At 42.5% G+C, this 16,846-nt stretch overlaps 1 protein-coding gene across 1 annotated transcript in view; it reads left to right on the top strand.

Annotated features, from left to right (window-relative positions):
• The first annotated feature begins 2,123 nt into the window (after positions 1 to 2,123).
• Positions 2,124 to 16,846, top strand: part of LOC115088540 — a 57,645-nt gene continuing 42,922 nt past the window's right edge. The window contains exons 1-4 of the mRNA XM_029596799.1: positions 2,124 to 2,388; positions 2,912 to 2,983; positions 3,167 to 3,268; positions 3,790 to 4,212. Of these exons, the coding sequence (XP_029452659.1) occupies positions 2,124 to 2,388; positions 2,912 to 2,983; positions 3,167 to 3,268; positions 3,790 to 4,212 (862 nt within the window). The remainder of the gene's footprint in view (positions 2,389 to 2,911; positions 2,984 to 3,166; positions 3,269 to 3,789; positions 4,213 to 16,846) is intronic.

The following is a 16,846-nucleotide window of genomic DNA, read 5'->3' as shown; positions in this document are numbered from 1 at the left end:
CCCGCTGGGGCTGCGCCGCCGCGAAGGTGCTTGAGGACGCCCTGCTCCTAGGCGCGTGCGTGCGCCACTTGGGCGCCTTTCTAGCCCGTTTCCCGCCAGTGGTGACTCCGCCCAGTTCCTGACGTCAGACGCCACGGCCTTGATAAGCCGGCTGCGGTCATCCAGCCCTCGCCTTGCAACGGCTTAGCTTCCTGGTTTCCTGTTGCGCTGTGCCCCGGAGTGACTCGCTTGGCTTTGTCACTCCCTTCCTGCTACAGTACCTGCTTGGTTCCAGCCTGCCTAGTACAGTACCTGCTTGGTTCCAGCCTGCCTAGTACAGAACCTGCTTGGTTTCTGCCTGCCTGCTACAGTACCTGCTTGGTTCCAGTACCCGAGTCCTGCTACAGTCCCTGCCTGGTTCCAGAACCCATACCCAGTAGAGATGTGCATCGTTTTTAGGTATCGGGTTCGGGCTTCGGTCGGCTGCTTTGTTTAAAAATTTAGTTTTCCCACGTGTCGGGTTTTTTTTTTCCGACGAATGGAGTTAGTGCGCACTAACGGGCATACTGCGCACTAGCAGTGCGTTAGTGCGCACTACCGGGGCATTAGTGCGCACTATCATAAACTGCAACTTAAAAGTTAAAACGTATCAATTTATAAGGAGTTCGTTAGCTAGAGGTATGGTTCTGGGTTCCCACTGGTTTGCTTCACCTTGAAGACAGCCAATGGGAATGTAGAACCATTACTTTAACTCATCCGGAGTTAGTGCGCACTAACATTTAGTTAGTGCGCCCACATATGCATTGTGCGCACTAACTAAATGTTAGTGCGCACTACGTTGAGCATGCTCTGTGGGGTCCCCAGGGGCCATTTTGCTTCAAATACACGCACTAATAAATAAAATTACCAAGAGACTCAGTCAGTGACTCGAGACTCAAGAGATTCATAATCATTATTGAATATTGAAGTGAACAGCTCACTACATTCTACCACTGTAAATATATATATATATATATAAGGTTTTGTTTTAGTTATTCTACAGTATTACTTTACTAGTTACTTAGTTGGTTAAGTTAAATAGTTAATGTACTTTTTTTCGGTAAAGTAGCATAAAATAATATAAAAATAATATTAAATGAAGTTACATTAGGGGAAATTAAAAGTTTAACACACAAAGTACTTCATTTTATTTTATGTTAATTTAGTGAAAAAAAAGTGTAACACAGAGATTGTCAGTGTCACTAGTGGGGGGGGGGGGGGGGGAGGATGGTGAAGGCTGAGACAGCTCCCTCCCTGCATTACTAGTGAGAGGCTGGCTTCACAGACAGGGGGGAGCTGCCTGACCCTCACTCCTCCCCTCCCCCATGTCCCAGCCAGTGAATGGTGTGTGGGTGAGGGGGGGAGGATGGTGAAGGCTGAGACAGCTCCCTCCCTGCATTACTAGTGAGAGGCTGGCTTCACAGACAGGGGGGAGCTGCCTGACCCTCACTCCTCCCCTCCCCCATGTCCCAGCCAGTGAATGATGTGTGGGTGAGGGGGGGGAGAGGATGGTGAAGGCTGAGACAGCTCCCTTCCTGCATTACTAGTGAGAGGCTGGCTTCACAGACAGGGGGGAGCTGCCTGACCCTCACTCCTCCCCTCCCCCATGTCCCAGCCAGTGAATGGTGTGTGGGTGAGGGGGGGGGGAGGATGGTGAAGGCTGAGACAGCTCCCTCCCTGCATTACTAGTGAGAGGCTGGCTTCACAGACAGGGGGGAGCTGCCTGACCCCCACGCCTCCCCTCCCCCATGTCCCAGCCAGTGAATGGTGTGTGGGGGAGGGGAGGGGGAGGATGGTGAAGGCTGAGACAGCTCCCTCCCTGCATTACTAGTGAGAGGCTGGCTTCACAGACAGGGGGGAGCTGCCTGACCCCCACGCCTCCCCTCCCCCATGTCCCAGCCAGTGAATGGTGTGTGGGGGAGGGGAGGGGGAGGATGGTGAAGGCTGAGACAGCTCCCTCCCTGCATTACTAGTGAGAGGCTGGCTTCACAGACAGGGGGGAGCTGCCTAGCCCCTCCCTGCATTAGTGTGTGAGCTTCTGAACAAACAGCTGTCCTATAGCACATACTTTTTTTCATCTTCTTTTTTTATTTTCTCATGGTAGGATGGAACGTGAAAGGGAGTCTGAGTCCTCCCCGCCGTCCTCCTCCAAGGTGGCAGCTTCTAAAGACAGATCCAGGAAGCCCCGCTTTACCCGGGCGGACGTGGACCTCCTGGCCCGGCTCATCCTCCTGGATGAGAGTAACCTCTACACCCCCCAAGGCAGCAGGCCAAACCTTGAAAGGGAGACTGCTGCCTGGGCCTCTCTCCAGGAGGAGTTTTGCCGGCGGGCCTCCTACCCTCGTGAGGTTGAAGACCTCAAGAAGAAAGGTGAGAAATAATGTTGGTCATATTATTTAATTATAAATTATGTATATTATTTTGTCATTGAAAATTGAATAGAGTATGCTAGTAATACTAGCTACAGTAGCTAGTAGCATAGAGTGAGTTATAGTAGTTATTACTATATAATTATATATAATTACTTTATAATTATATAAGTAATAACAGTTATAATTTTAAGTAAATATATTTTAAAAGAACTGAAATGCTAGCTAGCTTCTAGTGTACCACCCTTACCCTATACTATACTATTACTAATACTTACTAATAACTAGACTACAAAGGAAATAAAATTATCTGTGGTATATTATTGATATTTATATTTATCGTTTTCAAATGGTGGTATTTGGGATTTTGAATGCCACATTGAAATATAAATTAAATAGTATTTTGTTATTACTAACTTTTGTATGTTGCATAAAAATAATCTAGTAGGTCAAGGCAAAACATGGGCATGTTGTAATAATTAATCAATGTTATTCTTTTTCCTGTATATTCCTCTAATTTTCAGGTCGCCATTTGCGACTGCACGAGGGTAGGATGCTCGAGGAGGTTCGCCGAACCTTGAGCCGTCCCTTGCCTGGTAGGTTGTTTTCAGAATACTACACAAGAACACATTACACAAATATTATTCAATTAATTGTAATGGAATTTGTGTTTAATTATGTTTGTTTACTATAACAGTGAATGAATCATTGTGTCTGATCTCATTCTTGTTTTTAAAATTTTAACTGTTGTTCTCTGAATTTTGATTTGTCTTGTACAGAACCACACCCAGGCAGGGACGAGGCGGGGCTTCCTGGGCCTAGCAGGAGGCAGAGCTGCCACCAAAGGAGGACGGAGGCACCAGCAAGGGCTAGTGGTCTAGGTAATAATATATCTTGGCCAGTACAGTAGTAAATTATCTGAGGCTGAAAAACAAAATCTTTTTTTTTCATATCAGTCAGTTATAGTTGGTGGGGAATGTGGGGATGTGTTTATTTATTTGTGTATATTAAATGACACTGAGTGGCTTTGAGAGTAAACTAAAGAATGGAAGGAGAAAGAAAAGAAGAGGTTTGTAGTGTACCTCCTACCATCATATTCTGTCTAACCTGAGAGTGACTCTATTATTTCTCCTTCCAATCCTTCAAATTATGTATTATCTCTAATCTATGTTGATTGATTTGATATCTCTCCACTCTCCCCCTCCCTCCTTCTCCCCTGCGATGGACTCCTCATTTTTCTATAACCCTCAAGGTCAATAAACTAAGTAAGGGGTAGATTATTTTATAAACTTGCTCGCACGCATCCAGTAGTTGCTTATTTATTTGCCATATATGACTATGTATGTAATGTATTGTTCTGTGTCTCATGTTGAATTTTTTTTTTGTGTACATTTCTTTACAGGACAAGAGGAACAACTGGCAGCGGCAGCCTGGCGGCCAAGCACAAGCACCAGTACCAGTACTGCCGTACTTCCTCCAGGATCTCCTCCTAGCTGTAAATGCTGTGCACAGTTTTCAAAGCTGGAGGAGATCCTGCAGGAAGTATGGCAGTTCAAGGCGAAATATGATGCCGACTTCATGATGTTGCAGCAGAAGGTCACAGACGTGCAGGACAGTGTCAGCAATGTGGAGGGGAGGTTATCAGCCCTGGAGGAGGCCCCTCAGGAGCAGAGGGAAATGGCTTCTCCTCCTCACGAGATGCCTCATGAGGAGGAGGTGCCAGTTCCCTCTGCTCCAGAGCAGGCTCCTCCGGGGGCGGCACCCTGCTGCAACATCATGAAGTCAAGGCATCATATTTCGCCTTGCCCTGGACTCCTCTTCAGTTGTTTGTTTGTTTTTTTTTGTTTTTTTTATTGCAAATAAAATAAAAATATATTTCTTTAGTTAAATTTGTTAATAAATTATATACTATTATTGAAAATGTTTGTTCTTTTTTATATATTATTTCTGAGTTATTTAACTAATAATAATTAATTATTATAAAATTAAATAGTATGGTAATACTAAATTACAGAGAGCAGACATGTACGGAATACAGATGTATGTCTATTATAATCCATCAAATTTCGGTGTTTTTGTACTAGTAGTAGTAACTAAGTCAGTCATACACTTCCATAAAACATTCAGTCTGGCTGAATTAGCACAAGTTGTATACTTGTGAGCAGTAGCGCCAACGTCAAGGCTTCAACCATGGCTACTGACCATTCACACATCTTTCAACCTGGCCAATGCAATATTGTGCAGTGTGCAGCACTCAAGCTACTGCAATGACTCACACGTCGATGCCAAAAATTGCTGCATGACCAAGACAGCCATTTGAAGCAGAAAATGTAATGCTTGTGATACTAAAGTAGGAGTAAGAAGAAAGCAGAATCATGAACAAAAAATCCTTCAGAAATGTACAACTTCTGGGTGCTCAGTTTTCTCTTTTTATTAGGATTTCTTAAGGCCTTTTGTTCCACATGATTCTGATTTCTTAGTCCTAGTACTAGTAGTAGTTAGTTAATAGTTAGTTACTGTAGTCTGTTAGTACTTTACTATTACTTAGTATTGCTATGAACAACAATACTGGGACTGGCAGAATTACAGGCATTAAAATACATTCTCTGCTTTAAATGGGCTCCTAGGACACATGGAAAAGTTTGGTATCAAAGTGTATCTATTCTATGCTGCAGTCTCTGCATACATTACCAGTACACAGCTACACACACACTCAAGGGTGTTTGTATATATTTTTTTAATCAATATATTGTTACAGTAGTGGGATATGACAGTAACAGGTATAGCTAGCTACTACTAGTAGTAGCTATCAATAATAATATCAAATTAGTAGGCAGCCACTAGCTACTTAGCTAGCAACCTCTCTGTGCACTGTAAGTGCAATTTAATATTGTATTGGCCTGAAATTCTTTTATACTTCATTCACACAATCATGCTGTCGGAGATGGACGCTGAAGCAGAGGAACCCAGCGAGGACTTGCTTGCCTCAGAGGTGGACAATGGGGGAAAGGAGCCTGGGAGTGAGAAGCCTGTGTCGGGGACGCAGCAGGACAGAGTGTTCATGTCTTGTGACTCCTGGACTGGCTTCTCCTGGGGGCCACAAGAGGCAGCAGCGGCAGTGTTGTGGTAGCGGCACTGCCGGGCGCCCCAGCGAGCGATGCGGGGAGCACAGCTGCATAGAACCAAGCCTCTCTTCCACCCCTTGACCTTGGATCTTGGGCCTCGACAAGAGGCTCACTCCTCCCAGTCACAGGGAAAGTTTGGATACCCAAGCAGTGGAAAGTTTGTTTTGATGAAAACCAATTGCTCGACTAAGTCTGGAGACAAACGTGCACGGTGTGGACTCACTATGTTCCCTGTCATTGAAAATACTCTTTCACTTTACACACTGGTTGGTGGGCAGGAAAGAAAGTACTGTGCTAGTATTGCAAGATCAGGCCACATTGAAGCTTTCTGTGCCCAATATCTCAAGGGATCTGAGTCCATGCTCTGAATTGGCTCAGACAGAAAACTCTTAACATGCACTTCTGAAACATTCTCCTGCAGGTAGGACTCAGTAGTCACTCTTCTGCCAACAGCTGATGTGATTGCTTGTGACATGGCAGCCAGTTCATTAAACTTGGAATGACTAATAATTTGATGTGTCATGGAAGGGGTAGGGGAGCAGCTGATCATACTAGTACTTGAGCAGGATGGAGTTGGAGACTGAGAGGATGATACTAATTCTTTTTCATCGTTACCAGTGGAACAGACCCTGTTTGACATTATGTTTTCAACCGTTGTAATCAACTTTTTTTTTCCAATGTATAAGAGCATTGTTCTTGAGAGCAATACTGCCTTTCACACGTGGGTCACACATCGTGGCTAACATATAGCAATCCCTTTGCATGAGAGGTTTCAATCTTTTTTGAACTTGCTCTTTTAAGCATTTAACAAGCATTAACACTTCCTTAGAGAAATCTGGCTGATGCAGAAATTCCTCTAATACCTCCTCCAGATAGTTTATTACAGGGATGACACCACCCAAAGTGGCATTAGCTGAACTCAATGCATCAGTATATACTTTGAAAGGCTTGAGGACATGCACCATCTGTGCAATGTTTGTCCAGTCCTGACATCCAAGAGGATTTTCCAATCCAATTTCAGTTGCCATTGTCAAATCATGAAGAGGTGTCTGCTGTTCAGACAACCTCTCCAACATAAGATAGGTGGAATTCCATCTGGTAGGCACATCCTGAAGAAGGTTGTGCAAAGGTGCGCCAACTGCTATTTGCCTCTTTCTGAGTTGCTTCCCACTTTTTACACTGCGGTTGAAATATCCAACTATTTTGCGACACTTTTCAATCAACCGCTTCAGGAGTTGACTACTACAACTAGTACTACCTTCCTTGCCACTAAGCCCCAAAGCATCCCTCACTATCAGATGCAGGGTATGTGCAAAGCATCGGATGCCATTGAATCCACCATCAGCCAGAGCCTTAATAATATTGGAACCATTGTCAGTAATGAAATATCCATTTAAGCATTCCATATCACTGCTTCTAAGGAGCCCATTCCATCTTTCCATCATCCCCTGAATTGCGTGTAAGATATTTTCTGAAGTGTGGCTCTTGTCTAGCACTTGAGCATGCAGTAAAGCCCAATGGTATCCTGGCGAAACCTTTTTGGAGCTGCTGGTGCTACTGCTGCCACTGCCAATGCTGCTTACAGGTATTAATGCCTCATCCCGCTGCCACCAATGTGCTGTTAGAGACAAATATGCATGCATTGCATTCATACTAGTCCAAACATCAGTGGTGAGATGGATGCTCCTCCCCTTTGCCCTTGCCATCACAATCTGCATTTCAGCACAACATTTTCTGTATAGGGAAGGAAGCACCTGATGGCTAAATGTACTTCTTGAAGGAAGTTTGTAGTAAGGGGCGAAATAATGGAGCATCTGTTTAAATCCCTCATTTTCTACAATCTGCAGTGGCTGATCATCCAAAGCAATCATTACAGCAATATGTCATGTACCCACTTTGGACATTGCCTGCTTCCTGCTCTGTGACATTGCAGAAGAACACCACCCCATCTGCTCCATGGTAGCTTGCCGCTGCTGCTGGGGATGAGGAAGAGAAGACTGCTGCTTCTGCAGATGCACACAATCTGTATCTTCTTTAGTACTACTACTTTCCTTCTGTGGCTGCTTCCCTGTTGCTTTACTTGAAGCCTGGGTAAGCACGGTGGGACCAGCTTCTTCTGCAAGCAACAGTGCTCTATGTTCTCTTTCAAGGTGATATTTCATGTTGCTGTTAGTAAGATGTCCAATAATTCTTCCACGGCTCACCATCTTTTTACAATGGATACATTGTCCAAATCTCTGGTCAGCCACAACATGATAATGATTCCAAATCTTTGATGTCCTTGTACTGTTCCTTACTCTAGGCTGGATACTTGTTGTCATTTTCATACTAGTAGTAGAAATAGTAGTAGTAGTAGTAGTAGTTTTAGTCACGTGTGGATGTTCAAATGGTGTAGGGGACAGGGTACCAGCAATACTGCTGGCACTGGTAAGTAGTTGTTTGTTTTGCAATCTGACTAACATTGTCATTGCTGGTGTTCTCCTCCTCCTCCTCCTCAGAATGTTTACTAGCCAAGAACTCCTGATCATCCTCCTCCTCCTCCTCAATATCTGATTCATCATCATCATCCAAGACTTTCTGTAGTACCATTCTTTCATCTAAGATTTTCACCTTTTCCTCAAATTTTGCTCGTTCCTTCCCTTGCAACAAGTTTCCTTGCGCTTCTACATCCTCTTTCTTCTCAAAAAAATCGCAGTTTTTTCCTAGGGATGGAAGACAGCTCTTTCCGGTAGCACTAGCACTAGCACCACGTTTTTTTCCAGAGGGTACTGGTAGTGGCATGATGATCCTGTGGTCAAAGAAATATATAATAAATATAGTACATTAAACAAGTTAATAAATTAGTTTGGTATTTATTTTTAAAACTTTATTGAGCTAATAGCATTAGCTATTGCTAATTTGCTATAGGCTACCCCCAGACCACAGGACAAAGAAGGATATAGTGATTATTTATTAATAGTCAGTGAGTGACACTGACAATTGATAATTTGATATACTATATATATTATATTGCAATTGCAGTATTATATTATTTATACCATGCATTGGCCAGAGCATCAAACTGCAGCAGACTGAAACTAGGCTGCAATACTTCACTCATTACATTAGCCTCCTGGCAGTGGCTAGGCTTTTCTGTTAATACTACATGCAAGCCAAGCATTGAGGTTATAGCAGTTGTGAGACTGCAATCCTATTCCTATTTTTTCCTATCCTTTTCAGGCCTATTCTGTTCTTTGGACTAAAATAACTTCTCCCTCCCACTTCAAGTCTTACCCCCAAATCTCACACACAGGAGCAGAAGCCTCAAGCCAAGCACAAGCATCAAAGGGATAGTTGGTATCCAGAGAAAGTTTGCAACTTCCAGCCACATATTTCTTTAAGAACTTACATTACATGAATCCCTGAAAAAAGCAAGAGTCCCTGCAGACTTGTCTTCTACCATAGAGGGAAAAATTACTGAACTGGGACATGCCACCCCCAGGAATGGAAACTGGATGATACACCTGAGAGTATTCAGAGCAGAGACATGAGCTGGAATCAGACTCACAGGACAGGAAGGATACTAACATATATATATATATATATATATATATATATATATATATATATATATATATATATATATAAAAGAGCCAGCTCCTAGAACATGACAAGATAAAGTATTTTTAGATATATATCCCAAGACCACAGAGCAGATACATAATATAGGATATTGGACAGACTATTGGCCAATTATAGGTTTAGTAGTAGAATTGATTTGATAGTAGTGACTCACTGGCTTTAATAGCTAGCCACTAGCCAGTGACACTAGGCTAATAGCCAAGCTAGCTATAATAAATCTAGTAGATTAAACACATTAATACATCTATATAATATTGATAAATATAATATTATATAATATGATATAATATAAATCTATTAAAACTCTACTGCTGCAATGCACAGAAAGCACCTACCTTGTCCTTTATAAGCACTGCTGCTGGAGTGCTGGTGCCTAGGCTAGGAATGCTGCGAACGAAGAGCTCACTCAAGAAACAGAAAAAAAAAAGTAGGTAGCAGTACTAGAGCTCACTGGTTGTGGCTATTGGCTACTTTGGCTAGTGGTACTGGCTGCTAGCTATATAGGCTACTGTGGCTACTGGCTGGCTAGTATCATAGGCTGATACTATCAGCTAGCTAAGCTAGGTAAGCCAGCTACCCCTTAATAACAATAAAGACTGTATAATATTAACTATCAATCAACAGCTGCAGCTAGCTATTAATGACTGATTGAATAAAGAGCTGATGTTTTCTCCTCAAACCCACAAAACAAAAGCAACACATAAGCAGAGCACCCCTTATTATATAGCTATTATAGCTACTGACTAAAAGTAGGAGGGAAAATAAACCTATTAATTAAAGTGGCCAATTCAAAAATGATGCATATGAATATTATGCATATCTAATGCAACAACGATCCCTTTTCTAAACTGCAGCACAGGGATTGGCAAATTCAAAACATTTCATCTGCCAGTGCCTGATAACAGAAGAATAAACAAACAAATTCTAGTCATATGACTGATGACATAATCACAATAATCACAGACACACTACAGTAGGATTAGAACATAAGAAAATGCCATACTGGGTCAGACCAAGGGTCCATCAAGCCCAGCATCCTGTTTCCAACAGTGGCCAATCCAGGCCATAAGAACCTGGCAAGTACCCAAAAACTAAGTCTATTCCATGTAACCATTGCTAATGGCAGTGGCTATTCTCTAAGTGAACTTAATAGCAGGTAATGGACTTCTCCTCCAAGAACTTATTCAATCCTTTTTTAAACACAGCTATACTAACTGCACGAACCACATTCTCTGGCAGCAAATTCCAGAGTTTAATTGTGCGTTGAGTAAAAAAGAACTTTCTCCGATTAGTTTTAAATGTGCCCCATGCTAACTTCATGGAGTGCCCCCTAGTCTTTCTACTATCCGAAAAAGTAAATAACCGATTCACATCTACCCGTTCTAGACCTCTCATGATTTTAAACACCTCTATCATATCCCCCCTCAGTCGTCTCTTCTCCAAGCTGAAAAGTCCTAACCTCTTTAGTCTTTCCTCATAGGGGAGTTGTTCCATTCCCCTTATCATTTTGGTAGCCCTTCTCTGTACCTTCTCCATCGCAATTATATCTTTTTTGAGATGCGGCGACCAGAATTGTACAGAATTCTGTCTCACCATGGAGCGATACAGAGGCATTATGACATTTTCCGTTTTATTCATCATTCCTTTTCTAATAATTCCCAACATTCTGTTTGCTTTTTTGACTGCCGCAGCACACTGCACCGACGATTTCAATGTGTTATCCACTATGACACCTAGATCTCTTTCTTGGGTTGTAGCACCTAATATGGAACCCAACATTGTGTAATTATAGCATGGGTTATTTTTCCCTATATGCATCACCTTGCACTTATCCACATTAAATTTCATCTGCCATTTGGATGCCCAATTTTCCAGTCTCACAAGGTCTTCCTGCAATTTATCACAATCTGCTTGTGATTTAACTACTCTGAACAATTTTGTGTCATCTGCAAATTTGATTATCTCACTCGTCGTATTTCTTTCCAGATCATTTATAAATATATTGAACAGTAAGGGTCCCAATACAGATCCCTGAGGCACTCCACTGTCCACTCCCTTCCACTGAGAAAATTGCCCATTCAATCCTACTCTCTGTTTCCTGTCTTTTAGCCAGTTTGCAATCCACGAAAGGATTCAAGCTAATAGCTCTTTCCCCCATTCCCATTCCCCATCCCCCATATAAAACAATCTGTAAAAAAACAGCACCTCGGCTGTTGGTAAATGGTAACCTTGGTAATGAATAAATAACAAGAAGACACCCAATAGGAATACATATTCATCCTTAAATTGAGAAAAAAGTGTCAATTTAGTATTATATTACTGCGCACTAACATATATCAATGCACACTGTCATATACATAGTGCGCACTAATAATCCGTTAGTGCGCGGTATGGTGTGGCGGCATTTACTGTGCCCTAATTCCAGAGACCGTGCACTAACGGATAATCCATGCGCACTAACATCCGTTAGTGCGCAGTAATTAAAAAACGACTTTAACCCGAAAATTCGTGGAATTTTGATTCTTTTTTCCCAATTGCCGAACAATGACGAATTAGACAATGTTGTTGGCATTGCCTAATTCGTGAAAAACGAATGCACATCTCTAATACCCAGTTACAGTATTGCTACTGTCCTAGTCTGGTTCCAGTTACCTGTCCTGATCCACAACCCGCCTAAGTCCCAGTGGCCGGGCCCCTACGGGCTCCCCCCGGGGGGGGCTTCGGCTTCCAAGGGTGAAGCCACCTAAGTCCCAGCGTTTGGGCTCCTACGGGCTCCTCCTGGGGGAGTACCAGCTTCCAGGGTGAAGAGCATCTACGTCCCGCCTGAACATCTGCCTCCAGGCCTGCTATTCATTAGAGACATTGACCATCTATTCCCAGTCTTCAGCAGGTCGGCCCAAGGGTCCACTAAACTGAGACTCCCACAACACTATTAGTCAACTGTTTTGATATATTTGTTCATTTTTTAATATGGTTTTACTATTATATTTTATATTTCTTGGTTTTATTATTTGATGATTTGTGAGGAATTATAATGTTTCTTTCATATACAGTATCTAGCTTGTTGCAGTTTCCAGTTCAGTTTTTGTTTGCACATTTCTATTTATATTTTATTGTGACTAGAATCAGAAGTTTCCAAGTAGTGGATAATATATTTTTATCCTTATTAGTTATTTGATGTGTCTGCTATTTTGAAATATTTTATTGGTGTTTGGGAAATATTTTAAACATTTCCCAATGAGTTTTTATTTATTCAATGTTCTATTCATCAGCTGTTTTGTAATATAATTGTCATTTCTTTAGTATGGTTTTTACTATTATATTTTATGTTTCTTGATTTTATTGTTTGATGTTTTATGCTGAATGGTTACTGTTTATCCAGTGTTGCACTGCATACAGAGACTGGCTTGATGTGATTTCCAGTTCAGTATTTGTCTGCACATTTCTATTTCTATTTTATTGTCTCTTTATTCTGTATTTGATGATGGTCTATTTGTATTTCACCTGTATCAGACCGAGGTGAGGTATTCTGTTTGACTGTAGTTTCTGTCTATAGCAGTTTGGCTTGTTCTATTTTTCATAATAGGAAGTGTATTGATGTTTTAGGGTCTGGTGTAATAGTTGCAGTACTGATTTTCCATAGGTAGGGTTTGAAGATTATCTGGATTAAATAATTAAATAATGAAATTAATGGAACAGTTTTGCACAAGAGAAAAAAAATGTGTTTTGTTTTTATGAGCAGGCAAAACAGGCCTTGGATGAGAAACAGAAGCAGTTTGTGTAGAGAACTGTCTCCAGCTCAAGTCCTAGCTAACACGGAATGGGGTGGGGGGGGGGGGGGGGGGCGTGTACCAAGATAACAGTATTTTGACACCATTAGTTTAGGTAAAGGTTCAGTAATTCTCCACTCCAAATAAGGGAGCCATCCCAAAACAAAAGAGAAAAAAATGTTGTAGCAATATTAGTATATAAGGATGTAATGTATAGCTTAGAAACTGAGCAGGCTTTGGTAATACGTCACAGTTAGATGCTCCAAGCCACTCCCAGGAAACTTGTATCTTTCCTGTATTCTTTTTCTGGCTTTTCTTTGCTTTCTATAATAAAGAGTATTATTAAGAAATATAAAGGCTGTGAGTTTTTCTATAACAAGCCAGCCAGCGCTGTGAAACCCCTGAGTGCTGTGAGCCTCAGGTAGTAAATTGGGAACTTCTTGTGAGGTAAGAAAGCTAACAACTACAAAAGTCCCTGCCCTGGAGGTGAGGCAGGTAAGGAACTTGGAAGTCGCCGAGACAGCCGCCCTCGGGACTTCAACAGGTTGTTAGTGCTTTTGGTATGGGAGATTTACTATATTGCTATTGTAATTTAGTTTACTCATGGCTTTCTGAGTGCCAAGCATGTTATAATAGGCCCAATATCATATGAGTTCTAAGCGTCTTTTTACTTTTATTCCAGGTTTTCTGGTTGGCACTACAGCAGTGGATGTAAATATAGTAGACTTTCTAATATTTTTACTTTAGAAGACTGTACTATGAATGTACATTTTTCATTTAAAATCTTATTTAAAAATGCATCATTTGTAACTGGGTGTGTGGAGGGTAAGGCTGGGGCTGGGGCAAGGCTGTAAGGTTTTCCTAGGATGCCTGTTGACCTGTCTGTACTGGCTCCACATGAGAATACAGAATTCCATCTGGATTGTGCTGACATAGGCCAGGCTCTCCCCAATTGAAGGGAAAATTTAGCACTGTGCAGGAAGGCTACGTGCTGGGCGGTGGTGGTTTGACAAGGGTGGCCTCCTTGTGCAATCATGCTGACGCAGCCAGCTCGAGCTTCCAGTAACAATGCTATCACTCCCCTAAGGGATTAGTAATCACAAGCCTCTTCGCAAACACACCTGGTTAAATTCAGAGACCAGCCTGGGCAAAGTCAGAAGCAGATCCTGCAACGTAGACATACATTCGGGAGTTCCCGCAGTTGACCGCTCCTGATGGCAGCCCCCGCTTCTCGGCTTGAGGAAATCGGACGGTAAGGTCTTGAACAAGTACTGCTGGTGTCTAGTCTATTACATTGCTTTGTAATATGATGATTGTGTGTGTGTATGTCAATTCAATCCTTTATAAATAAATTCTTGTTTTATATATCCTGACTGTATTCTTTTTGGGACCCCGTAGATAAGTGGTCCCAGGCAAGGAGTATTCTATATTCCTTACACCAATATTGATGCATATAATTTTGATAGGGCTTAATTTTTCTTTTTCTTAAGTCCTGGAGGAAGCCAGAAGTATGGATCACATCTGGTACCCCTCCTTCCCAGGAGTAGGTAGGTAGAGAGAGCCTATGGCCAGATGTGCCACAGAAAAGTCACCACTACCTGATGTTCTAATCCATGGCACCACCTAGGCTCTGCTCTCAGAACCTTGCAGCAACAAGAAAGACCAGCAACGGTTCTTAAACTAATGGGAACTCTTTTCTGAGAACATGTATATTCATGAATGTCTTCTCTAGTTACAGCTTGGGCCCTGGAGTGTGGTAACTAAGGGGTAGCATGCAGGACAGAGATAGTTGGAAACCACTTTGCGCAGCATACAGCCCCTCTTCATCTTCCTGGGTGAATGCTTGAAGCCTCTGTCTTATCTTCAGGCTGAGTAAGATGGGAAGAATGTGCAATGAGCATTGGCTGTAACTCATTTTGAATGCTGGGAGCAGCAGCAAAGGAGCTCTGTCAGGCACATGCAGCAGCCAAGGTAACTATCAGCCAAGGTAACTAACTGAGCCAGTTGTTCACACCACACCAATTTCTCCCTTCTCCCTTGGGAGCTGATACATTGTGACAGATTCATATGTGTCTTTGCCCCCTCTCTTCTGGTTTTGGAAGAGAGACTCGTGGGCTTTCAGTGCTTCCCTAGCCCTTTTGGCCATATAAGTCCTTTCCATGTCTGCACTTTCTGATTAACATAGGTTTGCTTTACGTGTGAAAACATTGGGAATTACTGGCCTAAGGAACCATAAAAGCAGCAGAGTCTGTGTAGCACACAGTCAGTGAAAATGTGCTGGAGTGGGGGAGGCCCTGAAAAGTGGAGACAATCTACTATCATAGAACAAGAATGGGTGAGCCAGAAAAGGTGCTTGTGCAGCATTAGTCAAGCTTCTGTCTGAGGTGGCTTGGCTGAGCTCTGAGATGGGCAGCTGGCTGCAGAACCAGTGAGTCTCATGTAGTTTGAGAGTGCCAAGAAGGGGTGAGAATGGGAAAAGGAAGGGGCTGCTGCTCTATATGAGTGTGTCTTTGTCTATGTCTGATTGTGTGTGTCTGGTATGGTTGTCTCATTACTTGAACTGATTGGTTGGCAAAAGACTAACTCCAGACTAGGAATCCAGGATTTATAAAAGATATAACTAAACTTGTGGAGGAGGGGGCTGATTGATTGCATACGGGCCGATACAGTAAACCGTGCGGGAGAGCCTGGGCACGCAATTCACTAAGGAAAGGTATGCAAATTAGGGCCCACGGTAAAAAGGAGGCGCTAGGGACACTAGTGCATCCCTAGCGCCTCCTTTTTGACAGAAGCGGTGGCTGTCAGCGGGTTTGACAGCTGACGCTTAATTTTACTGGCGTCGGTTGTCGAACCTGCTGACAGCCACGGGTTTGGGAAACGGACGCTGGCAAAATTGAGCGTCCGTTTTCTAACCCGCAGGCCGCGGGCAGATTTTTTTTTTTTTTAGATTTTTTAATGTTTTTTATTTTTGGGGCCTCCGACTTAATATCGCTATGATATTAAGTTGGATGGTGTAGAGAAAAGCAGTTTTTTCTGCTTTTCTGTACACTTTCCTGGTGCCGGCCGAAATTAACTCTTGCCTTTGGCAGGAGCTAATTTCTGAGAGTAAAATGTGTGGCTTGGCTGCACATTTTGCTTTCTGGATCGTGCGGGACTAACTAATAGGCTCATCAACATGCATTTGCATGTTGCGGGCACTATTAGTTTCAGGGGGGTTGGCCGCACGTTTTCCACGCGCTATTACCTCTTACTGTATAAGGGGTAAGAACATAAGAAGAACATAAGAAAATGCCATACTGGGTCAGACCAAGGGTCCATCAAGCCCAGCATCCTGTTTCCAACAGTGGCCAATCCAGGCCATAAGAACCTGGAAAGTACCCAAAAACTAAGTCTATTCCATGTAACCATTGCTAATGGCAGTGGCTATTCTCTAAGTGAACTTAATAGCAGGTAATGGACTTCTCCTCCAAGAACTTATCCAATCCTTTTTTAAACACAGCTATACTAACTGCACGAACCACATTCTCTGGCAACAAATTCCAGAGTTTAATTGTGCGTTGAGTAAAAAAGAACTTTCTCCGATTAGTTTTAAATGTGCCCCATGCTAACTTCATGGAGTGTCCCCTAGTCTTTCTACTATCCGAAAGAGTAAATAACCGATTCACATCTACCCGTTCTAGACCTCTCATGATTTTAAACACCTCTATCATATCCCCCCTTAGTCGTCTCTTCTCCAAGCTGAAAAGTCCTAACCTCTTTAGTCTTTCCTCATAGGGGAGTTGTTCCATTCCCCTTATCATTTTGGTAGCCCTTCTCTGTAACTTCTCCATCGCAATTATATCTTTTTTGAGATGCGGCGACCAGAATTGTACATAGTATTCAAGGTGTGGTCTCACCATGGAGCGATACAGAGGCATTATGACATTTTCCGTTTTATTCATCA

Source organism: Rhinatrema bivittatum, chromosome 3 (assembly GCF_901001135.1).
Source record: "Rhinatrema bivittatum chromosome 3, aRhiBiv1.1, whole genome shotgun sequence".
Taxonomy (NCBI): Eukaryota; Metazoa; Chordata; class Amphibia; order Gymnophiona; family Rhinatrematidae; genus Rhinatrema; species Rhinatrema bivittatum.
Note: the sequence above shows the minus strand (reverse complement) of the source record. Positions and strands in the feature narration are given on the sequence as shown.